At 39.6% G+C, this 27,366-nt stretch overlaps 2 protein-coding genes across 11 annotated transcripts in view; both read left to right on the forward strand.

Moving 5' to 3' along the window:
* Positions 1-18,631, forward strand: part of LOC583635 (DNA ligase 1) — a 67,707-nt gene extending 49,076 nt beyond the window's left edge. The window contains exons 8-13 of one of the 5 annotated variants that reach the window (XM_030989593.1): positions 153-385; positions 794-871; positions 1,207-1,284; positions 2,956-3,006; positions 3,923-4,027; positions 18,362-18,631. In XM_030989593.1, the coding sequence (XP_030845453.1) occupies positions 153-385; positions 794-871; positions 1,207-1,284; positions 2,956-3,006; positions 3,923-4,027; positions 18,362-18,454 (638 nt within the window). In that variant the 3' untranslated portion in view covers positions 18,455-18,631. Of the gene's footprint in view, positions 1-152; positions 390-793; positions 873-1,206; positions 1,285-2,955; positions 3,007-3,922; positions 4,028-18,361 lie in introns of those variants that run through there. The other 4 variants (XM_030989590.1, XM_030989591.1, XM_030989592.1 and 1 more) reach the window with 4 other exon arrangements.
* Positions 18,632-22,440: 3,809 nt separating this feature from the next.
* LOC584392 (arylsulfatase I) overlaps positions 22,441-27,366 on the forward strand; it is a 31,097-nt gene continuing 26,171 nt past the window's right edge. Inside the window, exons 1-2 of one of the 6 annotated variants that reach the window (XM_030989596.1) lie at positions 22,473-22,546; positions 26,377-26,443. Coding sequence is in view for 1 of the 6 variants with exons in the window: in XM_030989594.1 (XP_030845454.1) it covers positions 22,480-22,546 (67 nt within the window). In the remaining 5 variants the exon portion in view is untranslated. Of the gene's footprint in view, positions 22,547-25,487; positions 25,645-26,376; positions 26,444-27,366 lie in introns of those variants that run through there. The other 5 variants (XM_030989599.1, XM_030989597.1, XM_030989595.1 and 2 more) reach the window with 5 other exon arrangements.

Consider the following 27,366-nt stretch of genomic DNA (forward strand, 5'->3'; position numbering starts at 1 on the left):
GTATATCTTGCTATATCATGGTACAGGGGGGCGTTTCACAAAACTTGTCATCAGTGACAAAGACAGTTTTGTTATAAGCTACTGAAATCCTTGCTTCTGATTGGTTATCAGCAGATTTGTCACTAAATTTTGTTATTTGTCATTGAAAAAAGGCTTTGTAAAACAGGGCCCAGGTGTAGAACTGGATGAAGCTCATCAGCTAGGAACAGATGCAGCAGATTTTGAGACCAATGACCTGCTCAGCAGGTACCGCTCATTTATTAATCTTGCCTCTGACACTACCTATGGGGAATCTTCATCTACTCAACATTGTAGGCAGTTAAAGAAAATGTGCGAGATGGCATTTTCAAAGCTGCTCAAAGGAGGCCTGACCCCCAGAATAAATGTAGGTATGCTGAAAGATTTCCTGCCTAGCTAACCAATTTTGACAGGATGACCAGATTTCGAAAATGAAATTTGGGACACTCCACGATGAGCGCAGTAGGCTACATGCAGTGGCGTATCTTTGGGGGAGGGGGCAAGGGGTGACGCCTTGGAAGCCACTTTCAGGGGGCGCAAAAAAGGCAAAAAAGAACAAAAAGAAAAGGTTTACCGGAAATCTAATTGTTGTGTCTATCAACATAGACTATGTCTAGTTTAGTAAAAGCTAATCCAAGTATGAATAATAAAGTGCAGAGGCTAATTTTCAAAGCAGTTTGAACCAGTAAGCATTCTATTAAAAGTTAGTGTTCAACTACAAATGTATCATAAGAATATATGGTAAGTTAATAACATTTTTGTATTCTTTGAAAAGGATGATGTGGTTCCCTCTGGAGAATGCAGCAAGCAGAAGGAAAGAGAGGCATCAAATTCTCAGATGGATGCAGTTAAGGTATTATGAATATACAGTATGCCCCCCCCCAAAAAAAAAAAAGATTTACCAATGTTAAATCATATCTTAAGCCCCACTGCACTACTTACAGCTACTTGCGCCCTCTATACAGCAAACAGTGCCTTATCGGTGCCTGTAATTGGTCCCCCATCCTCTTTTCTTAATCTTATGTTTATTGAGATCTGATATGATTAGATAACCACCTGTGCCTATGCAGGGAGGTCTAATCCCTCTTGGCCAAACTGGTGCAGATGGGCTTTAAAATTTGTTATTTAAGTACAAACCTATTATAAGACTATGGTAAGTTGATAACATTTGTTGTATTCTTTGAAAAGGATGATGTGGTTCCCTCTGGAGAATGCAGCAAGCAGAACGAAAGAGAGCAATCAAATTCTCAGGTGGATGCAATTAAGGTATGACTATACAGTGTGCCCCCCCCCCCCCAAAAAAAAAAAACCCCACAGGATTTACCAATGTTTAATCATATCCTAATCTCCAAAAAACAATAAAAGAAGAAGCACTAAGCTTTTCAAATATGTGAAATTTATTATTTATTATTGTAATTAAGATATGATTAAACATTGATAATTCTCAATTTCGTTTTTATGGGACACACTGTAAAGCAATATATCAATGTTGTGATAATGTTAAATAAACAATTTCTGTCATTCAGGATGTTTTTAAAGGAGAAAGAAACCCCCTTATTGTACCGTAATTACGGTGTATTAACCGCACCTTTTTGCCGCCAAAAAAAAACAAAGTCGGGTGTGCGTTTTTTTTTTTTTAAAGTTTTAATTTATGCCCCTCCACCTGGCCCTATGCCTGGCAATGTCTCCCAGCTCAGTAATCGGTGTGTTGACTCACCACTCGGAAACTAGAACAACACTCAAATTTGTCTGTCATCTTGGTTTGAAAGTAATCTTTCTGATAGATTTCAATATGTAGTTTATAATAATAATTCCTCCAATTTTTCTTCTATTACATGGCGTACCACAAGGTACTATCCTAGGTCTTCTACTGTTTTTTAAGTTGGCAAAAAAAAAGTCAGCAATTTTTTTTTTTTTTTAGGGCGAAACAGAGGGTGCGGTTAATACACGAGGGCGGTTTATACAACGTTAATTACGGTATGCACTTTAACAGAAGCATATTCGTGTTACATAAAAAAAAATCTCCTTTATTTAATCTATTGCCTGGTGGTGATAAAGAGGATCTTTCATCAGTTCCTGAAACTACAAAAACACTACACTACAGAACTTATCTTATGACAGGACTTAGCCTGAGACTTATTTTAAAAAAAATTGTGTTCTTTTGATGTTTCAATTGAAATTAATCAGCCTTGAAAAAAAGATTAAATGAATATCTAGATATATTAATTTTCTTTGATAAAAATTGATATACCGGTATCCAAAAATGAGTATGGAAGCTAGGTTTGTTTTCTCGTTTTTATTTCTTATTTGGTTTCATTTTTAGGCATATTATTTTGTTTTCAACATTATATTTGTAATTTCAATTATTTAAACATATTTGTGGCTTACACCCAGTAAATAAGATGGACCAGTGATGGCCTGGTGGTAGAGTCGCTGCCTGGCAAGCAGTAGATGTGCAGGTTCAAGTCCCGCTGGTTCCAAGATTTTTTCTGACTTGTTTTTCAATACAGATCGATCGATCAATCTTATTTACTGGGTGTAAACCACAAATATGTTTAAATAAATGAAATTGAAATTTCTCGCCGGAAGCATTACATTTATAAAGTTATTGTCCTATGACGGACTAATGAATATTAATAAGTCAGAATAAATCAGGAGAACTTGGGTATTTGTTTCTGGTTCATTGTGACTCTGCCATGGACCAGTGATGGCCTGGTGGTAGAGTTGCCTGCTGCCTGGCAAGCAGTAGATGTGCTGGTTCAAAGATTTTTTCTGACTTGTTTTCAATACAGATCGATGAATCGATCTTATTTACTGGGTGTAAGCCACAAATATGTTTAAAATAATTGAAATTGAAATTTCTCCCAGGAAGCATTACATTTATAAAATTATATTTGTAGTATCATGATTTAGGAAAATTATGTTTTCTTCTTACAGGATGTTCCGGGAGAAGGTGCATGCAGTAGCGTAGAAGAGAGACCTACAAAGGTAAAGAATGTTACAGCCCATTTACAATATTTGTCCAAAAGCAATAATGAAAGTTCTTATATTTATTCTGACATTGTTGTAATTGTATGAAAACACATGTGCCACACATTTTTATATTCCAGTTGTGTTTTTTTTCGCCTGCGTAGCAAAAAGCGGGACATAGGTGCCGCTTTTCCGGTGACAGCGGCGACAGCAGCCTCAACATCAAAAACTTAACCTAGAGTTACGGCCCGGTCACACATAGACGACGTACGACCGGCGCATTAAAAATCGGAAAAAGTTGTGAAGTGACTTGACCTTAGAAGAAGCATCCACCCTCAGTCGTGAGCCCGGCTTTTAAAGGATTTAAAATGCAAAGCGTGTTGCTAGCGCACTGGGCGTATACAGGGCGTGTGCTCCGCATGTGTCTGGCGTTGGTCTAGCGCGCTCCGCGCATGTCTGGCATCCTTTTGGCGTGTACAATCATGCCTCGAGCTCCGCGCACACTTTTGAGCATGCTCAAAATATCCTGACGCACACAGCGAATGACGACGAATGCATAGCGTTGGTCCAGCGGGCTCGAGGAACGAGTAACGAATGATGACGCACACCTAGTGAACCACAATATTGCAAATTTCCATTGTGCTGGCCATGCGTCCCCCATGCGTTCCCTATGTGTGACCGGGCCTTAAGTTTTGAAATTTAATATAGTTCTTCTTCAATCAAAGTATCCCCAATTGTGTGAGTAGAATTAGGTTTCTGTATAATGATCACTGAAGGAGTTGAAATTGATAAAATTTGGTTGCTCTTGTTGTATACATAAACTAGAAGCCATAAAATTAGCAACTTGAGGATCATTTTCATCAAGCCTTCATATCTACATGTATCAATGATCACATTTTACCATGGAGATTTCTTGCATCATTTTTTTCTTCAGAGGAAGCGAAAACTCCTGGATAGCGAGGAGGAGGACATTTTAAGAACAGAAGTACAACAAGCGGTCAACAAGCCAAGAAGGAAAGGCTTGCGTTTCAGAGAAATAGTAAGTTGCTTGTTTGGTGAATTTGTAAAGGTGCTCTCACACTAGAGCATCGGTCTGGTGTTAGTCATGTTGGTCAACGACGGTTAAGTGACCATTCTGGACCGCAATACTGCCGTAGTAGAGCGTAGTAGTACTTAGTAGAGCGTAGTAGTGCGTAGTAGTGCGTAGTAGACCGAACATGAACCGTTCTCAGTGGTATGGTCCAGAACGGACAAGACGGTCACTCAACTGCAACTGACTCTGACCGTTACTCTAGCGTGAGCCAGAGCACCTTGACTAAAGTAGACACGTATTAGAATATTTTCATCTTTAGAAATACCACATAGATAAAAAAACAAACCATAATACTTCAGAGAGTTTTTGATTAGAGAAAGTTGATAGTTCCAACTAGATTTTGGTCCATTCTAAGCAACACAGAATCTTTACCCATTGGCTAAGGGAGCTGGGTGGTCACTGTATTAAGCCTATGGGAGTTAGAGATATCAGATTTATATCTTTATAAAGCCATTTTGCTCTATGTATGATACTATGATAATAATAATAATAATAGCTAGACATGTTCAGGCGCGGATCCAGGATTTTCCAATAGGGGGGGGGGGGCCGGAAATTCGAAATTCGCGCAGACCGTTATATAAACTTACCAATACTGACAAGGTCATATAAGAAGCACTGTACTTTAATAGTGTATTGGTACCTACAATTATTTTGGAAAGGGGACATGCTCACGTCACATCTCTTGTCCGATATCAACATTCCCCATTTTCAAGTTATGCTCGCGCGCAATTTTTTTTTGACATTTCCATCAGTGGGGGCTGAAGCCTCTTGCCCCAATATCTATTTCCTGGTTTAATAATTTGGCGACGAGTGAGCGGAAATTTGAGCTTATGTATGTTGTGAAAAGTGTTAATTGTCACCAAAATATACGAGATAAGATATAACAAATGCATATTGGTAATTTTTAAATTTTCGGGAAAGAGAGGCTGCAACACCATCACGCATTAACTGCAGGTATTTTGAAATCAAATCAGACTCCCAAAAAATTGTTAACCAAAACGCACGAATCCAGTTTCAAAAATCCAAAAAAATGTCAGCTTCAGAGGGGGCACATCACCCCTCAGACTCCCTCTAAAAGTATTAACCAAATCGCACGAATCTAGGTAAAAAAAAAAAATCAGCTTCAGAGCTAGAGAGGAACCCCCCCCCACACACACCCACACACACACACACACACCCTGTGCGCGCAAGCGTGAAATTAACGCTGGTGCTAATGCGTAAGCAGGGGCGGAGGAGCTATTTCCAAAGTGGAAAGCACCAACAAAAAAGGGCACCTACAAAGTGAAATCTCAAAGCGAAAATATACATTTTTTTAGGCATTGGTATAATACCCTTTCATTGTGATCCCATTATCAGGGACGATTTCAATATTTGTTTTTCTTTATATATCATACAAGTTATTGCTTAAGCATCACACTTTCGGCTAAGTGTGATTGTCTGAATATTCATTTTGCGAGCGAGCAAAGCGAGCGAGAAAAAATGTAAGATCTGTGAGGTCGTAGAGTGAAAAATCACATCTTATAAAGAGGAAAAAAAAAAAAAATCATGATGGGGTTATAAGCATCACGGAAGACTAAAAAAACATTTGTTTTAAAGTGACATATAATTGTATCATCTATAAATGCGAGCGAGCGAGCGAGCTTTAGGGGAAATTACTCTTAGTCGCTTTAAATTAGGTGCAAGACTAATGATGAGCAGGTTAGGGGGCACATGCCCCCCCCCCCCCCCCCGATGATGAGAGGTTAAGGGGACACATATCGAAAGGGATAAAGACACTTATTAGAAAAGAAAATGGGCATGTGTCAAGGTACAAAGAGTAATTATCAAAGGTTCAAACTGGGCACTTCTTACACCTGAAAGGAGGCACTCACCAGAAATGAGATAGGGCACTTATGAGTATGGGAAATGGGCATTTGTCGACGGAAAAGGGGCATCCATCAGAAATTGATTTATCAGAGGTGAAAAGGGGCATTTATGAAAAGGGGATAGGTCCCTATATAGAAAGGAAAAGGGGCACGATTCAAAATTAAAGGGCAGTTAGCAAAGGTGAAAATGGGCACCCATCATAGATGAAAAGAGTACTTATCAGGAGGGGAAGGGGTACTTTTCAAAGTAAAATGAGCATCTCTCAGATTCGAATAGGGGCAATTATCGGAGGTGAAGAGCGCACTGAAGTGAAACGAATTAACTTCATATATATGAAAATGGTCATTTACCAGAGATGAAAAGGGACACTTTTTATTTATGAAGGGCCTCATTTTTCTAAATAGCCCTATTCAGATAGGAAAGGGGGCACATGTGTTGATGAAATGTGCGCTTATCCGAGTTAAAAAGGGGAAGGGGCACTTCTTTACAAAGTAAAAGTGGCCCTTTGGGGGGGGGGGGGGTACTTGAAGAGTGGGGCGAACTTTGCCCCCTACCCCTGCCACCCGCCCCATCTTCTGAAAATCCAAAATGATGTTGTAGGGGCCGGGCGCGGCTTTATCATGAGTGCTTTTATGTGAACCTCTTTTTTTATAAATATATTATGCTGGATTCTGACCCAGATTGCACACTCTAAAATGATAGTATGATCATCCCCAATACGCTTGTAGTTCACGTATGCATCCCTTCCTCCTAATTCGTCGTTACCATCACTGTCATTTACGTATGGCCGGTGTGACCGCGTAGAATGTAACCCGCACCGATCGTCCGACTATTAGAGATCGATCGAGAGCGGACGATCGGTGCGGATTTTATCCGCGCAGAATGTCCGTGTCGGACATTCCGTGCGCGCCTCAAATGTCTGACGGACAATCCATGCGGAAGAGGTCTCGCACCAATAGTCCGCCTGCCGCACCGAATGTCCGTACTCTAGTCCACACATATACATAGTCAATATAATGGAGGCTGTTAGGGCTAAATAGGGGTTGTTTGGTGCAGATTCTTCTAAAAGCACCAAATTTGGCCCAGAGGTAGATTATACCATACTTTTATGATTTCTTCCGGACGCCAAGAAGGGTACCCTCTGGGTATGCCATATTGGGCAAATCCAAAATGGCCGCCATCTGAGTTAAAGGTCAAGCGTAGTTCCAAAAGGAAAAGCGGTTGTATGATAATAGTTTATATATTTATGGGGTTTTGGGGTCAGAGAATCTGATTATGATATTCTTTCATCAATTTAAGATCTCCTTGGGGCTGCCATACTGGTCATATTGGTCAAATCCAAAATGGCCGCCATCTGATAGTTACAGGTCAAGTGTAGTTACGAAAGAAAATGGGCTAGTATGATAAAAGTTTATATATTTATGGGGTTTTCGGGGTCAGAGAATCTGATTATGATATTCTTTCATCGATTTGAGATCTCCTCGGGTCATACTGGTAATATTGGTCAAATCCAAAATGGCCGCCATTTGATAGTTCCAGATCAATAGTAGTTCCAAAAGGAAAAGAGCTAAAATGATTTAAAAAAAATTATATAGTAAGGGGGTTTTCTGGGTCAGAGAATCTGATTATGATGTTGCTTGTATCAATATTGCAGGTCTCCTTGGGGCTGTCATGCTGGCCATATTGGCCAAATAAAAAAAATGGCCGCCATCCGAGTTAAAGGTCAAGCGTAGTTTCAAAAGGAAAAGGACCAGTATGATAAAAGTTGATGAATTCATGGGGTTTCCGGGGTCGGATAATCTGATTATGATGTTCTTTATCAATTTTATTTCACCATCCTGTCCTAAGGCTACAATGAAGTCCATTTCCTAGTTGAAGAAGATGAGTGAAGATGCGCCAAATTCACACTTGAGTGGGTTTAAATCTTGGCCTGCGCCCATATGTTTCATCAATATGCAAACTTTCCTCTGTGAAATGCATAATACATTCGTTTTCGAGGATTGGCAAGGAAAAAAGATAAACAGTAAAAACAGACCATGAATAAAGAAATAAACAGCTTGTTCGATTTGTTTTGAAGCATTATATTCACTGACCCTGACAGCTTTATCTTTATTATCCATATAAATAATGTCTCTAATCACTGTCAGACGGGAGATAATACCAATACGAAATGCATTAAGCAACGTCTAGACATAACGGTCGAATCTCAACTTTAGTTTTCTCGTTCTTCTTTACATTTCGAAGCGTTACATGGGATCTTAATCCTTTTTTTCTACATACATCAATGCCCTCGTTTAAGCATACTTTGAATCTGGTCACGCTTCGAAAAGTTCGTGGCCTAGCATTTTGCTTCTGTTGATGATCAAATAGAGAAAGCACCCTTTATAGATCAAGGAGAGTGTGAACAAAGCACGAAGTAGGAGCAGTGCAATTTAAATATCAAGGGATGGATTAGAGTTTATTTCTAAAATGAAATGAAAGGGCTATTTTATTTTCATGAGTCCTTTCACTTCATTGAAGAAATAACCTCTCTTTATATCTTAGAGACACTTTCTCTTGAAAGTCAAATAAACTCGAGAGCATCCTGGGGCTCCGCCATGGAACCCCTGGTAGGGGCTCTTCCAGGCCCCTAAAGCTGTGCCATATTGTACGGATCCATTAGAAAGCAAAATAAGCCCAATAAATAATTTGTATATATATATATATATATATATATATATATATATATGTATACATATATTTTACTAAAGGCGTCATTAGAGGGACATTTGGAGTGAAAAAATGAGTCATTAAGTAGACATTGTCATTAGAAGGACAATATGGTGTCCTCTTAACGTTTTTTACGTTTTATTTCTCATAGAAGGCCCAATTTGTTTATATATCTCTCTCTGTAATTTCACTAAAGGCGTCATTGGAGGGACATTTGGAGTGAAAAATGAGTCATTAAGTAGACATTAGGGTTAGGGTTAGGGTAAGGATTAGGGTTAGGGTTAGGGTTAGGGTTAGGTTTAGGTTTAGGGTTAGGGTTAGGGTTAGGGTTAGGGTTAGGTTTAGGTTTAGGGTTAGGTTTTAGGGTTAGGGTTAGGGTTAGGGTTAGGATTTTTATGATGTCCGCCTAATGTACCATGTAGGGTTATATAATATATATATATATATATATATATATATATATATATATAGTTCTCCTATGCAAACTTCCTTTGTGAAATGCATACTAAATTCGTTTTCGAGGGTTGGCAATTAAAATAGATAAACAGTAGAAACAGACCATGAATAAAGAAATAAACAGCTTGTTCGGTTTGTTTTGACGCATTATCTTTAAAAACCCGGACAGCTTTATCTTTATTATCCTTAAAAAATAACTTCTATAATCACTCTGAGATGGAATAAAATACCAAAACGAATTGCATTATGCAACGTCTCGACATAAAGGTGAATCTCAACTTTATTTTTCTTATTCTTCTTTTAAATTTCGAAGCGTTGCATGGGATCTTAATCCTGTTTTTTTTTTCTACATACATTAATGCCCCCATTTAAGCATACTTGGAATCTGGTCACGCTTCGAAAAGTACGTGGCCTAGCCTTTCGCTTCTGTTGATGATCAAATAAAGAAAGCAGTCTTTATAGATCAGGGAGAGTGTGAAAAAAGCACACAGTAGGAGTAGTGCAGTTTGAATATCAAAGGATGGATTAGAGTTTATTTCTAAAAGAAATGAAACTGAAAGGGCTATTTCATTTTCAAAAGTCCTTTCACTTCATTTAAGAAATAATCACTCTGAGATGGAATTAAAATACCCAAACGAATTGCATTTTGCAACGTCTAGACATAAAGGTGAAATCTCAACTTTATTTTTCTTATTCTTCTTTTAAATTTCGAAGCGTTGCATGGGATCTTAGTCCTGTTTTTTCTACATACATCAATGCCCCCATTTAAGCATACTTAGAATCTGGTCACGCTTCGAAAAGTTCGTGGCCTAGCATTTTGCTTCTGTTGATGATCAAATAGAGAAAACACCCTTTATAGAACAGGGAGAGTGTGAACAAAGCACAAAGTAGGAGCAGTGCAATTTAAATATCAATTTAAAAAACCCAGACAGCTTTATCTTTATTATCCTTAAAAAATAACGTCTATAATCACTCTGAGATGGAATAAAATACCAATACGAATTGCATTATGCAACGTCTAGACATAAAGGTCGAGTCCCTGGGGACTTGGATCACGATAATGCCGATAATACTTTACCGATGACCAGATTTCAAGTAAAGTTTACTATAAAGAACCAATTCCGACATTCAGAAATGATTTTCGGTGACTGATGTGTCAGATGTGATCATTCACAAAGGAAAGGCCAGCACACAAAAACAAATTACAGTTCCTCTCTCAGCTCTCTTTATGTTCATGTAATCTTTGTAAAAGTTCGTTCCCGATTTTGGCGCATGCGGAGTGTGCAATTACGAACTCGCTTATGGATAAAAGAACATCATAATCAGATTATCCGACCCCGAAAACCCATGAATTCATCAACTTTTATCATACTAGCCCATTTCCTTTCATAACTATACTTGACCTGTAACTCAGATGGCGGCCATTTTGGATTTGACCAATATGACGAGTAAGGCAGCCCCAAGGAGACCTCAAATCAATGAAAGAACATCAAAATCAGATTCTCTGACCCCCAAAACCCTATAAATATATAAACTATAATCATACAAGCGCTTTTCCTTTTGGAACTACGCTTGACCTTTAACTCAGATAGTGGCCATTTTGGATTTGCCCAAGATGGCAGTCCCAGAGAGCGCCCTTCTTGGCGTCTGGCAGAAATCATAATAGTATGGTATAATCTACCTCTGGGGCAAATTTGGTGCTTTTAGAAGAATCTGCACCAAAATATCCCTAACAGCCCCCACTAATACAAGTATAATTATACTTAATGAATGAAACGACTGGATAACCCATATTCAGCTTTGCCAGCTAGCTAGGGACTACACTACAGGTCTTCCCGGCGCGGGTCCATGGGGGAGGGGGGGGGGGGCGCGGGGCGAGAGGGTCTTGACCCCAAACCGCCAACAAAAAATGAAGAGAGAGAGAGAGAGAGAGAGTCAGAGAGAGAGAGAAGGTAAAGCGGAGAGTAAGGGAAAGGAAGAAGAGGAAGAAGAAAAGAAAAGGGGGAAAAGAAGGAGATCGGGGGCGAAAGGCCTTTGCCACCCCCTCCCCCCTCCCCTCAGCAAAAGAGAGAGAGAGAGAGAGAGAGAGAGAGAAAGATAGAGAAAGAAGGAAGGAAAAATAAGGGAAAGGGAAAGAAGAGACAAAGGGAAAGGAAGAAGAAAAGAAAAGGGAAAAGAAAGTGATCGGGGAGCCGCCGAAAGGGCTTTGCTTCCCAGGTTGTTGCCCCCCCCCCCAAGCAAAAAGAAAGAGAGAAGGAAGAGGAGGGAAAGAAAAAAGGGAAAAGAGGAGATAAAGGGAAAGAAAGAAAAGAAGGGGGATATCAGTTGCAGTTTTCCCGCCAACAAGTTGGGGATCGGGGGAGGGCAAATGGCCCTTGTCCCCCCCCCCCCTTCTACAGCAAACTTAAAAGAGAGAGAAAGGAAGAGAAGGGAAAGGGGAAAAAAAGAAAGGTACGGGAGATCAATTGTGATTTTTCCCACCAACGCGGTGTGGATCGGGGGCGAAAGGCCTTCGCCTGCCCTCCCCTGGCAAACAAAGAGAGAGAGAGAGAGAAGGAAGAAAAAGAAGGGAAAGGGAAAGAAGAGAGAAGAGGAAGGAAGAAGAAAAGAAAAAGGGGAAAAGAAGGAGATCGGGGGGCGGAAGGGCCTTGCCGCCCATGCTGTTGCCTCACCCCCCCCCCCGCAAAACAAGAGAGAAGGAAGGAAAGGGTAAGAAAAGAAAAGAAGAAAAGAAAAGAAGGGATATCAGTTGGGAAAGAGGAGAGCTAAAATGGAACACAAAAGAGGAAGAAGAAAAGAAAAGGGTGAAAAGAAGCAGAGATCAGTTGCGATTAATCCCACCAAAATCGTGTGGATTGGGGGGAGGGGGCGAAAGGCTCCTGCCTCTCTCAGCAAACTTAAATGTGTGTGAGAGAGAGAGAGAGAAGTAAGGGAAGGGAAAGGGGGAAAAAAGAGGAAGAAGAAAGGTAGGGGAGATCAGTTGCAATTTGTCCCGATTTATACCCCTCCCCCCCCCCCCCCCCTTAGCAAAGAGAGAGAGAGAGAAGGAAGAAAAGAAGGGAAAGGGAAATAAGAGAAAAAGAAGAAGAAAAGAAAAAAGCGAAAAGAAGGAGATTGGTGGGCCGGAAGAGCCTTGCCGCCCATGCTGTTGCCCCCCCCCCCCCCCCGCGCAAAACAAGAGAGAAGGAAGGAAAGGGAAAGAAACAAAAGAGGAAAAGAAAAGAAGGAATATCAGTTGCAATTTTTCTGCAAACAAGATGTGGATCGCGGAGAAAGGCCTTTGTCTCTGCCCCCTCCCCTCCCCTCCCCTCCCCGACCATCCCACCCCTCCCCGCCAAAAAATAAGAGAGAAAGAAGGGAAAGGGAAAGAGGAGAGCTAAAATGAAACACAAAAGAGGAAGAAGAAAAGAAAAGGGTGAAAAGAAGCAGAGATCAGTTGCGATTAATCCCACCAAAATTGCGTGGATCGGGGGGAGGGGCGAAGGGCCCCTGCCACCCTCAGCAAACTTGAATGAGAGAGAGAGAGAGAGAGAGAAGTAAGGGAAGTGAAAGGGAAAGAGGAGAGAAAGGGACAGAAAACAAAGAGGAAGAAAAGAAAAGGAATTAGGGAAGATCAGTTGCGATTTTCATTGGTTCTTCTATCATCATTTTATAATTATCATTGTACAAATGTATTTATATATTCATTTAGTTATTCTTGTTTGATAACAAAAATATGAATATAAACTCATAAACTCATAACAGCAACAAAATTAAATGTAGAAGGAAACTATCTTGCTGGGAGCAAGAAGCGCAAAAATTATCATGCATTTGCATGTACATGTCAGTGTATCATTAATATAATTCATATTGTTTAATTACATCTTGTGAAATAGTATGCATTCAAGCTTTGGGGATTTTTTGTTGGTGTATTTGTTTGAAAGAAAGCGTTTGGAGCTTATAATGCACATGTTGCAATTTCAGGTGCAACTTAGTGTTCAAATATGGAACACGCACGGCCAGGCACTAGTGTAGGAAATCTTCAAATGTTAATCAGGTATATGACTAAATTACTTGTCTGTTGCCTTACGAAAAAGTTTATATTTAGTCAGGCCTGAATTGAGTCGCAAAACAATTATTATATTAAAAGGAAAAAAACATATGTGATGACATTCGAAATTCCCCAATAACCAATACGATTGGAGAGCGAGTACTCGTTTTTGTTTTTCTTCAAAACTTACTCAACTATAAATAGCTGGCCCGGATACTTGAGCCTCTCACAAAACGCAAGTATAGGCCTGATGTGTCGTCAGTGGCGTCGCTAGTCGTTTTTCAGTGGGGGGGGGGGGGGGGGGGGGGGATAGAGGTCAACGATTCCCAACAAAACAAGCCACCAATTAATTACCGACAAAATTAAATGTTCCAATATCTACAAATTTAACCCTATAAACCCGGGGCCAAAGGCTAAATTGTTATGCGCAAATGGTCATTGTCGTCGACGACATCAATATACAAATTATTTCGTCAACTTAATAAGCATCATAGCTATATATTTTAATGCAGGCGCGTAGCTAGGATCTTATTTCAGGGAGGGGCGGTATTGAGCAAGCGAATCACTTAAAGAGTGCGCAAAGCGCTCCCTAGGTGGGGGAGGGGATGGGCGAAAGGCATCCCGCGCGAAGCGCAGTAGCTTAGACGTTCCATTAAATTATTATGAAAAGAAGACGATTTGTTGTACCGTTCTCGACTCTTAATCCTTGTCTGAATTCAGTTTCCCCATCCCACACGAAGCGCGGAGGCTTAGACGTTTCATTAAATTATTATAGAAAGAAGAAAATTTGTTGTATACCGTTCTCTACTCTTAACCCTAATTGTCTGAATTCAGTTCTCCCCCTCTCGCGCGAAGCGCGGGAGCTTCGACGTTTCATTAAATTATTAGAAAAAGAAGACGATTCATTGAACCGACTCTAAATCATTGTCTGAAGTTTCAAAAATGTTTCTTTGTCCGATAAAAAGTCACAGCTCTAAGGGGAACAAATTGCTGGCCGACCGACATAAAAAATACCACCGACTTCAACCCCACACCCCCCCTTTAGCGACGCCCCTGAATGTAGAGTGGCCTGAGCGGGTAGGCACAGGGCGTGGTTCTAAACTTACAGAGACACTTCGATGAAGACACCTTTATTTCATGATTGCGTGTGTGTTGAACTGCCATGGGCTTTACAACTTTAAACCTCCAGGGTTTATTTTGCATATATAGGGATTTACATGGTCATTTATATAATAAAAGGAAATAATGAATATTCAAATATCATAGGTAGCAAATAAAGGATGACTAACAGAGGAATGAAAACAAACAGATAGGAGAGGATGATCAAGCATAATGATGTGCACCAATCTATACATGTGAATTACTAAGTAGCCTGTTCACACTACAGCTCTACAATAACAAAGCATTTGTAGCCTTACTTTTAAGCAGTTGAAGAAATAATAAAAGTAGGCCTACTTGAAGAAATCGTTGAATTATAAAATATTCAGTTTATTTTATTAAGTATGACAAAACACACATTTAACACCTTTGGAAAAAATAATACCCCAGGAACGTGAAAAACAAAACTTTTATTGTCACACATGCCTATTATCGGACATATTTGAAAACGGAAATGTGGCACTTTGTCTTTGTCTTTAATTTGCACCTGAAAATAAATTCTTTGTTCCTCGTCTATGTCATCGCGGCGAAAAATTTCAGACTTTTCTTCTTTTCATGCAGCCTCAGACAAATGTGCCAAAGAAGTTCTGTCTTCTTGTATTCCTGGAAACAAAGTTTGGGCAATAGTTTTCAAGTTCAGTTTATCTTTACGAGATTTCGTGTAATATTAAGCTTTGGTTGAGATTTCTTTGGGTCATTGTACTTATCAGAGAAGTTTTGATCCGTTTCAAGACAGCGAGATGTTCTCTCGCAAGTTGCCGTTGTAACCGGGATTGTAAGGTAAATGAGAAGAAGGATGTGCACCTCTGAGAATGATCTCTGATAGATTGGACTGTTGTTGAAAATCTCACAGATTGTTTTAATGTATATTTGATAGGTTTACTCTCATCGTCGCACACGTCTTGGAGGCTTGTTAGCTGCCGAGTTAATGCTACAAAGTCAATATCTCCGGCATACACTTCCCAAACTCATCAGCACGAACAAAATATTGGGGAGGGGGCTCATGATAACCGAGCCCGGCTGAAATATATATATATATATTTTTTTTTTTTGGGGGGGGGGGGGGGGTGGTTCAATGATATCCGGGCCCCTCAAAAATATCGGGGGGCTCCGTTATGTTATCCGAGCCCCACACAAATATCGGGGGGCTCCGTGATTTTATCCGAGCCCCACCAAAAACACTTGAGGGGGGGGCTTATGATATCTGAGCCCCACCATTATATGGGGGGGGGGGGGGGCTCAATGATATCAGAGTCCCTCCAAAATATTTGGGGGTTTAAATGATATCCGAGATCTACCTCTCTTCCTCTCTTATGCTATGGTCACATTACCCAAAAGTAGCCTGCTCGGCGGGCCGAGCGGCGATTTTTCAACCAATTCTGCCCGGCGGCTGCCCAGCCACCGAGCGGCGACCGGCCAGTCACCGCTCGTTGTTAGGGCATCGCTCGGTCGCCGCTGAAGTTTTAGCGCGGAGTTAAAATTTGGGCGGCGCCTGCCCACTTTTCACTCGCCGCCCAAAATACGCTCGGTGCCTGGGCGGTCGCCGCCCGGGCACCGAACTAATCGCTGGGCGATGCCTAATTCCAGCAGCGACCGAGCAGGCTACTGATCGGTCGGTCGCTGCTCTAATTTGTGACCATAGCTTTATAGACAATTTTCTCTCTTGAAAGTCAATAACCCTTTCATTTCATTTTTAGAAATAACCTCTTTTTTCTCCTAAAGACAATTTCTCTCTTGAAAAGGCTCTGCCAGACCCCTCAAGCTCTGCCATGTTGTATGGATCCATTAGAAAGCAAAATAAGCCTACTCAATAATTGATATATATTAAAACGTCATAGCCAGGGCTCAAATTAATTTTTTGTCCACGGGGGCTCTTCCCCCCCCCCCCAAAAAAAAAGAGCCCCCGTGAGCCTTCTCACGGGGGCTCTTTTAGTACTGACGGGGGCTCTTTTTTATACAAATATTCATTGAATTGGTACCTACATGTATGATACTCCTCAATTATTTGCTATTTCATCATTATCATTCCAATCAGCATTTTCCCTCTTACAAATTTACAAGCTACATAGCTGTTACTGGCCTGTGTATATAATATATACGCATACAACACTGATCTTTATGATGTCTTTAACGTGACATATCTTCTTCTCCCCTTGCAAACGAGAAAGAAAACAAGGTCATTAAAAGGGATTAAGCGACAAATAATGATTGTGATTCAAATTGATGCGAATATTATTTTGTTTGAATAAGCACTGCTATTCACCCGAATCTTCTTTGTACAAACAACTTTTACAAATCTCAGTCATGCTTACTGAGTTGAGACTCATAGCGATTCATCCAAATAAGAAATCCAAGTAAGAGGCATTTTGAAAGTTTTAAGAAAATTCTTTCAAATTCCAGGATATTGGGTGTTCTTTTTCAGGAAACTCTATTTAAACGAGTGGAAGCACTGGCGGTTCTGTTTTTTTAAACTGTAACAATTCTCCTTGGATCAGATATAGACCAAAAACAAGCCTCATTATCTTCAGTAAACAAGTGTCATTTCGGACCTTACAGCTTTCATAGAAATCGCTTCTGGACCGTCAAAGAAAAAGTTTGAGAACCCCTGGTCTACGCATTATACACATCAGGACCAACTTGACAACTTGACAAAAATTTGAGGGAGGTTCGACCCCCCCCCCCTCCCCCCCCCCCCTCCCCCTCCCCTCCCCCTCCCCCCCCCCCCCCCCCCCCCCCCCCCCCCCCCCCCCCCCTGCGTACGCGCCTGCATGTGCATCCCTTCCTCCTTATTCCCTTATCCATCGTTACGGTCACTACCATTTGAGTAGGGCCGGCCCCCTCCTTAATAACGACTCCAAAGCCATCAAGAATGACCCCATAATTTATAGATTACCATTCTGCCGTTCTTTGGAGGGGCCGGGCGCGGCCTTTTCAGAAGTGTTTCTACACTAACCTTTTCATGCACTCCGGCTTAACATAAACAAGCATGCTAAGATTGTTTTGAAAAGAAGCATAATTTCGACCCAGTTTCGCATAACCTAAGAATAAGAATACGGCCAGTCACCCCTTCCCCCCCCCCCCTCCCCTCAATGCATCCTCCTTCACGCACCCCCTTCCCCTTGTCTTTCCCTTATTCGTCGTTACTGTCACTATTTTTTAGTGCCATTTCGTTGTCTTTCTTTCTCCCCGGCTCCTCTCTTCTTTTTCTTTCCTCTTTTTTGAACTCTCTCTCTTTTCTTTACTTTTTTGTTCTCTTTTCTTTACTTTTTTGTTCTCTTTTCTTTTATCTTCTCCTTTTTCCCCCTTTATTTTCCTTCTTTTTTCTTTCTCTTTTTTCCTTCTCAATTTTTTTTGCTTCGCCAATAGGGGGGGCCGCGGCCGTTTCGGCCCACCCCTGGATCCGCCACTGATGTTGGTTTCCTAATTATTCAAGAGATCATTGTTGAAGCAAGTATGCTTCCGCCAACTGATCATGAATGTGGGTGCCAGAAGCATTATGCTTTCTGGTTGTTCGTCCGTCCCTTTATCGTTCTCTAACAATGTACAAACCATTGGATAGATCAACTTCAAACTTGGCTGTGGTGGTGGTGGTGGTTATTTTACCTGACTGCTAAGAAAGCAACCAGACGGCCGACGGCTTTAGGTCCTCTCCGAGGGACCTGGTAATGAGGATTAATGCCTTACCAAAGGGCACTAGCCCATCGCGTTGGTTTCGAACCGGGTCACCGGATTACAAGACCACTGCTCTACCGACTGAGCTATTGCGCCCCTTATGTATATTGGAGGGACGATGATCTGATTAGATTTTGGGGTCATGAGGTCACTGTCATAGGTCATAGAGGTTATTTACATATGAAAATAGCAAAAATGTACATGAATGTATGATCCATTTCAGATCTGGATATGGAGGAGGCATTAATTTTGACTGCACAGTCGAGAATCCATCTACATTTAGTCTTAATCTATGTCTCTACCAATAGCTGTGAAGTTTTTCATCAAAGTTTGATTTCTGCAGCAATAGCCATTGGGGTACAGCTTTTTATTTCATTGTTACTCTACAGATTGCCGAAGCATACAGCAACAGCCAACTCAAAAACGTGGTAGTGGTTCAACAGTACTACGATAAAGCAAGATACATGGGTCTTTTGAAGTGAAGCACCGTTATCTACAGAAGGAGTACAAACAACTTTGCTAGGTCCATCCAATCCCATCTGAGTCTGAGTCCTGATTGGAACCCTTAAAGGCATTGTTTAACAATGTTGAATCTGAGATGCACGGTCCTACATGTTTTTAGTGTCTGTGATATTGTGTAATATTGAAGCCCTAACAAAATCACGCTTCAAAATGATCAAGAAGTGCTTCAAAAAAGGACAAATCTTTGAGTGACCGGTTTTACCATACTCGTTTTCCCCAATAGACTGTAGTGTTGTGAAAACCGTTTGGCAAATGCAAAATTTGATTTCGATTTTCAATCATAAATATCTCGATAATCAGACAGGGGATCGGCTTGTAAAAGTCATGGGGTTCCTGATTTGACTGACCTAAAGGTTTATAATTATCATTGCAGCATGAGTTAAATCAAGGATTTTTTTAAAGGATCTAAGTTACCGGATCACTTTAAAGAGAAATCCAACCTTATTAACAAGTTGTTCGGGAAATTTCAAATTGGCCAAATCGCTAATATCACTGTGATGTAGTTGCGGACATCTCCCCCATTGGCTCCAACACAAGTTCAAGTTTATTTGTCTTTCTTCCAACATGAATGTAATACAATTGAACAAATTTATAACATGTAGAGTACATAAAAGGAACACTAGTAAGGATCAAGTTCATATAATGCATTTAAGTGAGAAAACAGAAGAAAAGATGAGGAGACCTAATTAAAGCGTGGCTTGTAGAGGTCAGGTCCCTCAAAACAATAACATTTCATTGTTTTTTTAACTTATGTATTTTTATTGTTTTTGTTGTTTTATTTCATTTCCAACTACAATTTTGACTCCCAGAATAACCACCTCAACTTTAAACAAGACCCAACAACCCATGTTTGATCTATTTTTAGGAAAAATGACTTTTCCATATGTTTTGTACACAAATCACGAAAATGAGGGATTTTTGGGCTGGCATGCAAAGACAAAAGGTCACGTGACCTTGTAACCGTAGGTCCGATTTTCAAAAAAATTCTTTTAAAAGTTGCGCAAGACTTGAAAGAAAAAAGTCAGCTAGCAGCGGGGCGCCATCCATATGCATTCTCAAACAATCCGAAAAATCGTGGAGAAGGGGGGGGGGGGGGCCATGATGCCCCCTGGTCTTATTAGGGTTAAAGGGATAGTTGAGTCTGTTGCAGAGGGCGCTACACAAAATAATTTTTTTGTGAGATAATGACAAACTGAGTGTCAAATTTGCAAGAAGATTTTTTGTTAATATATAGAGCTGAATTGGCATGAATCTACTGGCTAAATTTCACACATTTTGGGATTTAAAATCACCTTCATAGAAATGTCATGAACACGAATTAGAGCAAAAACCATGCAATTTGAAGGCATTTGCGGTCTGAAACAAAAACTTAACTATCCCTTTAAATTACATTTGAAATAAGTAGATTTTATTTCTCTGTGAATTTGAAAACTACCTAATGCGGTGGTCACATCCCGCCGTACTTGCAAGTGCGTGCTGTCTACGTGCAAAAACGTGGGCAAAATTTGGGTATCCGTACGTGATGAGTACCGCCTCCGTACAGATTTGGGAGCACGCAGACACACCGCAGCACTTTTAGTGCACGAGGAACTTTCGCTGCGTTCGGGCTACCGATTCACCCCAGTGCGTGTGACGCGCGTTGCCGGTACTCCCTCCCTGCCTTTGCCACTCTCTCTCTACGTTTTCAGAAAAACGTGGCGGCCGTGGCCTCCCCAAAAACCGTACGGACTAAAAACACGCACGGTGGGATGTGACCAATGCTTTAGATTTGTTGTTTTGTCTTCGAGGACACGATTAATTTCCCAAGATTCTTTGAGCTATGATTTCCTGACAAATAGATGTTGAAAGTTGTTGTGATCAGATTCAAAACATCCCAAATTTACCTAATGTTTCATGTTGATATTGCCCAACAAGAATATAATATGAAAATTAGATGTTTGCATTCAATGTATATCTACAAAACGATTTTTTGTTGGTAAATCTTTAGTGAGATGTTTTGAGATCAAAGTTTGTTTTGAAAATATTTATTACATACACTGGGAATAAATGTGCAATGTATCCGCTACACTGAAATACTGAGGAGTGTTAATATCATAAACAAAATACCTAAAATAATATGTATTTACCGGTAGTAAAACAAGATTATTATGATGACAGGATATAAATTTTGGTGCTATAAATATGAGTTTTCAAGTTAATGAAGCAGAAGATGTATTAGAAAGTTAATTTGTTTTCTGTAAAAATATCAATTATATGTTGAACCTTCAAATTTTGAGAAGTTCAGATAAAAAGCAGTTTAGCTTTTCGAAAGAGACATACATCTAAATTAAGTCTGCTTTGCTCAAAATGTAGTTCAAAGAAAGCACATACATGACATTTTAGAGTATAGGCCTATGTGCATTGGAAGCTATAGCGAGTTCTATGAAAGCGGTTCTTAAAAACAGCAAGTAGACCCCATCCAAATCGATCATCAGTGCTTTACTTTGATTAAGGAAATTTGTTCAGCTCAATATTGGGTGCATCATTGGAAATTTAACCCTATTTTAACTGGGCCATTTCAGACCAGGTTTTTACTGGGGGGGGGGGTCAATTTGACCCCCCCCCCCTAAGATCTCGGCCGTTTCACCGCCGATCGCCGCGAAAATTTGCATGCATGTCAAGTGAAGTGTATAGAATACTATGGTAATTTCAAATTTTTGAAAAATTCACTCATTTGCATATTTATGGTAATTTATGCAAATAAGGTCATAAAATTCACATTTCGGCCCATAAATCATAAATTATTCATATTTAAGCATTCTTTTTCACTACATATATTTATTAGACCATTTGGAATAATAATACAACACAAAAAATTGGAAGAGCCAGGTTATTCCTTATGTTATCTCTTGTTTATATAATTTCTTATGTATTTCATTGTTTTTTTAACTTATGTATTTTATTGTTTTTGTTGTTTATTTCATTTATAACTACAATTCAACTATTTTGACCCCAAAACAAACATCTAAACTTTAAACAAGACTGAATAACCAATTTTTATCTATTTTTAGGAAAAATGACTTTTACATATGTTTTGTACACAAATCACGAAAATGAGCGATTTTCGGGCTGACATGCAAAGACAAAAGGTCACGCGACCTTGTAACCGTAGGTCCGATTTTCAAAAAAATTGTTTTAAAAGATGCGTAACACTCGAAAGTAAAAAGTCATGAGAGGAAAATTTTATATCTGCCGCGGTTTCGGAGTAGTCGCTAAATTTCTACAGGGGGGGGGTCAAATTGACCCCCCCCCCCCCAGTTAACGTAGGGTTAAGACATTTCAATGTAAACATAATGTGAACGAAAATCTTAAGAACTCTGGTGGAATTTATTGCTTAATTAAGCTGGTTGAGATAGCTTCCTATCACAGTAATCCATTTTTATATGGTATAAAGGTTTATATTAAACGTCAAACGTCAACATTTTAAAGAAATCTTAATTCAAATGATATGTCGCATACCATTTTGATGAAAAACATATTTTGGGGGAATAATTAACTCAGAAAATAATTTTTATAAAATTCATTTTCCATGAAGCTTTATCGCTAAAAAAACTTAAGAATAGCAAAAGTATACAATACTACTTCGTTTCCATTTGAAAGTGAGTTTGAAAAATTGTCATTTTGGCTCATCGGCAGGTGAAACGGGTGTTTGGAGGAGGAGCAAGAATTTGCATAATGGTTAAAATTTTCTTTTCGTTCGAACTATATTGAAATATTTGGCAGAATGAACATAATAAGTAGGAAAGAGGATCTTTTGCTGGTCATTAGCAAGTGAGCTAGAACAAATAATGAATAAGACTAAAAGAGACATATTTTTTTGTCAGAAAGAATTGAGGGGGGGGGGGGGTGTTGCGCGTACGAAACTTATAAATCACGTGACCAATGGATTGCAAAATCACGTGACCAATGGATTGCGAGTCATGTCACGTGACAATAACACGCGTCCATGAATACATCCTTGCCTTGGACTTGGTTAGTCGCGTCTGATCGTGATGGTGCTGGAATTTTAAGAGGTGACGTACATAATTAAATTCTTAGCTCCTCCGTTTGACTAGAAATGAATGATGTTAGAGTGTAGCCGAAAGTTTAGCAATATTTCCATTAGAAGGATTCATTGAATTTCAAGTTGTTTTGCTTTGCTGACTGCGGACCGCGGACTGCGTCCGCGCCGCGCTGCGCTGGCCGAGCCAGGCCCAGGGATGAGGGGATGTCCCAGTGGGCAGCTTTCGGGTCTTGCACCATGCACCAGGCTAGCTAGGGTCATTTTCACTTCTGTCTCTTGCTTGCTGGGTCACGTGTATAATCAGGATTGTCATAATGCATAATTCAGACTTATAAATTGTAGTACATTTATTACTGGACATTGACTTTCGGCTTGGGGATCATATGGAATATTAGACCGAATTTTCCGTCTCTTTCGTTCGTTAGCCTCTTATTGGTGTAGGGTCGGCCGGCTCTCTCTTTAGAGACGGAAACCGTCTATACACATTCCCTTGATAACGCCACGGCCATTTCAGGTCGTAGCGTTTTGCCCCCAAAATCCCCCAAAATGTCATTTTACCTCGTGTAGATCTATATCCAAATCTAAATTAGGCCTAAGCTATAATACATCGGTTCCACTTACTAACTTGATTGAAATAATCCGTTTAATGCTCCCTTTTAAGGAAATTATGGGTCAAAATCGACATCCATGTTGAAAATCTTGCAAGCCGTGTTAAACTCTCGCTGCCGGAGTCATCTAAATCAATCTCATCCCTTCTACGAAGGAAAAACTGTGCGCCATCTACACGTTCGTAATGGCGTTATCACAGTTTTTCCTTCATAATCATTTTGCCTTCGGCGTAGACTAGAAGGGATGAGATTGATTTAGATGACTCCTGCAGCGAGAGTTTAACACGGCTTGCAAGATTTTCAACATGGATGTCGATTTTGACCCATAATTTCCTTAAAAGGGACCATTAAACGGATTATTTCAATCAAGTTAGTAAGTGGAACCGATGTATTATAGCTTAGGCCTAATTTAGATTTGGATATACACGAGGTAAAATGACATTTTGGGGGATTTTGGGGGCAAAACGCTACGACCTGAAATGGCCGTGGCGTTATCAAGGGAATGTGTATAGACGGTTTCCGTCTCTAAAGAGAGAGCCGGCCGACCCTACCCCAATAAGAGGCTAACGAACGAAAGAGACGTAAAATTCGGTCTAATGGAATATGAGAGATCTAGATCCACACATAGGAGCATCACTATCCTGGCTGTGTAGAAAAAGCTGGGGGGGGGGGGTGGTGTCCGAACACTTAAGGGTCACGGTTAAAACTATAGCTCTTGGCCTTGGTGATCTCGAGAAATGAGCTAGCCTAGAGCTACCGGTATGCCCCTCGACTTTGTCTTGGGGAAATAGGTTTATCGGGTGCGTGCGGCGTGCCACTCAAAGCAGACATGAATTTGACTATGATAGATAACTTAAAGACTGTTCACACCGGCAGAGAGCGCGCGCTAGTATAAAACTTCTCTTTCACCTTTGGATTTATTAAAACTACAAAATATTTATTAAGAAGCACTAGCGATTGATGTACTAATATATAGATATTTGTTGTTTATAATATTTTTGTTCAACATAAGTCTTAAAATATTTATGAAATATTACTTGTAATTATAGCTTCTTCAAATTGCTTTAAAAAAAAAAAAATCAACTGTCTGGAAACACCATGTGCGGAAACAGGCAGGGGCACAGCCAGCCAGTCCCCCCCCCCCCCCCTTTTGCAAGCTACAAACAAAAAGAGAAAAAAAAGAAAGAAAAGAGAGAAAGAAAGAAAGAAAAAAAAAAAGAGAAAAGGGGATAAAATTAACTGAAACAAGTATGGGTAAGAGCAGTGCTTCTCATCTGGACCACCTGGGACAGAGTCTCCAATTGCCTTATTTTAAGCATTTACAGAAAAATCAAAAATTCAAAAGGAATGTAAGAAATCCTGAAAAGTAAAAATATTCACTATTTTATCATTTTATTTGTTAAGCTTTAGAAACAGTGGAGGATCCAGGTGAGGGCCGAATGAGCTGAGGTCCCCTTTTTCCTGGCGGTCTAAAAAATTAAAGAAAAACGAAAGAGAGAAGGGGAAAAAAGAAAAAAACATACTAATAATATAAACATTGCTACTCTGAGTAACTGGTCGGCAGCGTATCAGATCTAATGGAAACTAAATCCCAACGCATCACTGGCTGATTGAGCGAAAGAGGGGGGGGGGCAAATCTGCTGCCCCTTCCAAAAATGGAAATTGAAAAAATGAGGACGAGGGAAGGAAAAATGAGAAAAGAAAGAGAAAATAATATAAAAGCGAAGAATGTAGAGGGTGGAGGAAAAGGAGAGAGAGCGAGAGAGAAAGAAAGAAAATGGATTTAAATTTACACTTACAGATTACATTTCTGATGAGTAATTGGCTTGACCTAAAGAAATCTGCTGACGAAAGTACAATGCAAAAAAAAGTTCTATAAAATTGTCTTTCAGAGAAAAAGAGAGGTAACTTCTAAAATTAAATGAAAAGGTTAATGTGACTTTCAAGGAGAAAATTATAATTTTTATTTATTTATTATTTATTTCTAATCTTTTAACAGGGTAGCCCATTCACCAGCAAGAAGTGGTCTTCTATGGGGCTCTGAATAAACATGAACATATTTACATCGTTTATAACGTTTATACATCTAATAGTTTAAAAAAATAATACTCATTTGCAAAATAAACATATATCATTAACCTAGTAAACAGTAATGTCAATAGGAAAATATTGATGAAGTCGCAATTATGTGAATAAGTCATGTTTGTTAAAATTACAGAACATGCACGTAGTGTATGTTCGGCTAAGCCATTCACAAATTACAACTTTGTTTAAATGTAGTAATGTGAGATTGTTGCCTCCTGTGACTGGACCTGGGTTTGGTGCAGGCTATTGTTCAGTGTGCACTCGGGCCTCTCTTGCAATGGCTTGAGTGCACGCTGGACAATAACCTGGGCTTGGGTTCAGTTGCAGGAGGTGACAGCTTTCACATTACTGGAGAAGACATTACTGCAGAGAAGTCACAAGTGGTGCACGTGCATAGTGGGCATTTGAGTTACATGTGAGTTAATCATTCGATTATCCTTATAAATGTTACATTTATTTATTGTTATATATGTACATGTACCCTACTTATATGCTTGTTGAACAATTATTGATGTCCCTATGGATATTGACAGAATTTGAGTGTGTAATGGGTTCTTGCAATGCGATCCTTTTTATAGTATTTGAGTGGTGTATGTGCATGTACACAAAGTGAAATCCTAAACTCGCACTTGTTAATTTTATTGGTGGTACAATGTTTTACGATTTTACACAGATTAATGGTCTATATTACTGAATTGTATGTATTCATACTGTAGCATAACTAGCCCAGTAATTTAGTAAGACATAGAGGGCGTTATAGCTAATTGTGAAATATATATGTGGACATCGTGAGATGTCAGTCAGTTTGGTGTTGACCTGTCGTTGCGACAGGTCGATCCGTTACCAGGAACGAGTAAAGTTACTTGAATTGCAGATATACTGTGCAAGTGTTGTTTCTTTAGTCCTGTCAGACATTCAGTGATTGCGGGAGTGAGTAAAATGAGAGCTAGTCCACGTTATTTCTTACACAATATACTTTTGTGAGAGCCCACTGAGAGATATAGTTGATGAATGATTGTCGAGAGCGTGGACCGGGTTTTGAGAGACTGCAAGGCAGAACGCTACCCCGGCAGAGCCCGGTTACGCCACAATACCTTTGAATTTTGCTGTATGCTAATTGTAATATATTACGTTTTATCCCTCATAGGACCACAAAGACTGCATTGTACAAGGGCGTACGTTGAAGACAAGCCTTTTTTTATATAGTGAGGGCGGTGAGTCTTATTGGATTTTTAATTTGTATTAAAAAGATATTGTTTGCATTATGTATTGAATGAATCTGTTGTTACTTTTTACACTTCTAATGTAATTTAGGTTTTGCTTAAGTGATGTAAGGAATTATATTGTGAAATGAAAAGTTAACTGTCCTTCAGCCGTTATATTAGACATGATATATTATTTAATTAACCTGTTCATTGAAGTCATGAAAATAATAGTGATGATTATTTAGTTGATACGTTTGAAGCTGGTCTATAATGAACTTATTTACTGAACACCTTCTTTGTTGCTGATACAGATCATGAAGTATATAATTATGTAATTGGTTATTTGAATATCATGATGTTTTTAATTTACATTTGTTTTTACTCTTGTGTTTCTACAGGGGCTGTTTTTGTTGCCTTCAAAATAAAATAACCTTCCATCAACTGCAAAGCGTCTAAGAGTGAAGTTATTGGCCTTTCTTTCATAAACAATCTCTTAAATGAATTGACAGAGGAAGTCGTTCTCAACAAATTTATCTAGCTTATTCCATTCAAATATGGAAGAAACGATTGGGCTACACTTAAACAATCAGTGTGAAATCTAGGCACACGTAAACATCCACTGTCTATTTTGCCTTGTATGATGCTCATGTACATCATTAGGATTGATTAAGCCTACCTGAAGGTAAGAAGGTGCTAAGTTATGAACGCATTTATATATCATCATAACGCGACTTAACTCAAACCGCTTGTCTAGTGTCATCCGTTTAAGACTTGTGAAAAAATCAGCCGACGGTGTGTCATGTCTTGTTCAATAATATATAGCTCGTGAAGACTATTTTGAATTTTTTAAATGTTAAAAAATGCAAGAACTTCCGCCCCCTAGACTGCACCCCATATGTAGAAGTTGTTCTCAATACAATGTTTTGTTATAT

The sequence above is a fragment of the Strongylocentrotus purpuratus genome, unplaced genomic scaffold, assembly GCF_000002235.5.
Source record: "Strongylocentrotus purpuratus isolate Spur 01 unplaced genomic scaffold, Spur_5.0 spur5_scaffold_18, whole genome shotgun sequence".
Taxonomy (NCBI): Eukaryota; Metazoa; Echinodermata; class Echinoidea; order Camarodonta; family Strongylocentrotidae; genus Strongylocentrotus; species Strongylocentrotus purpuratus.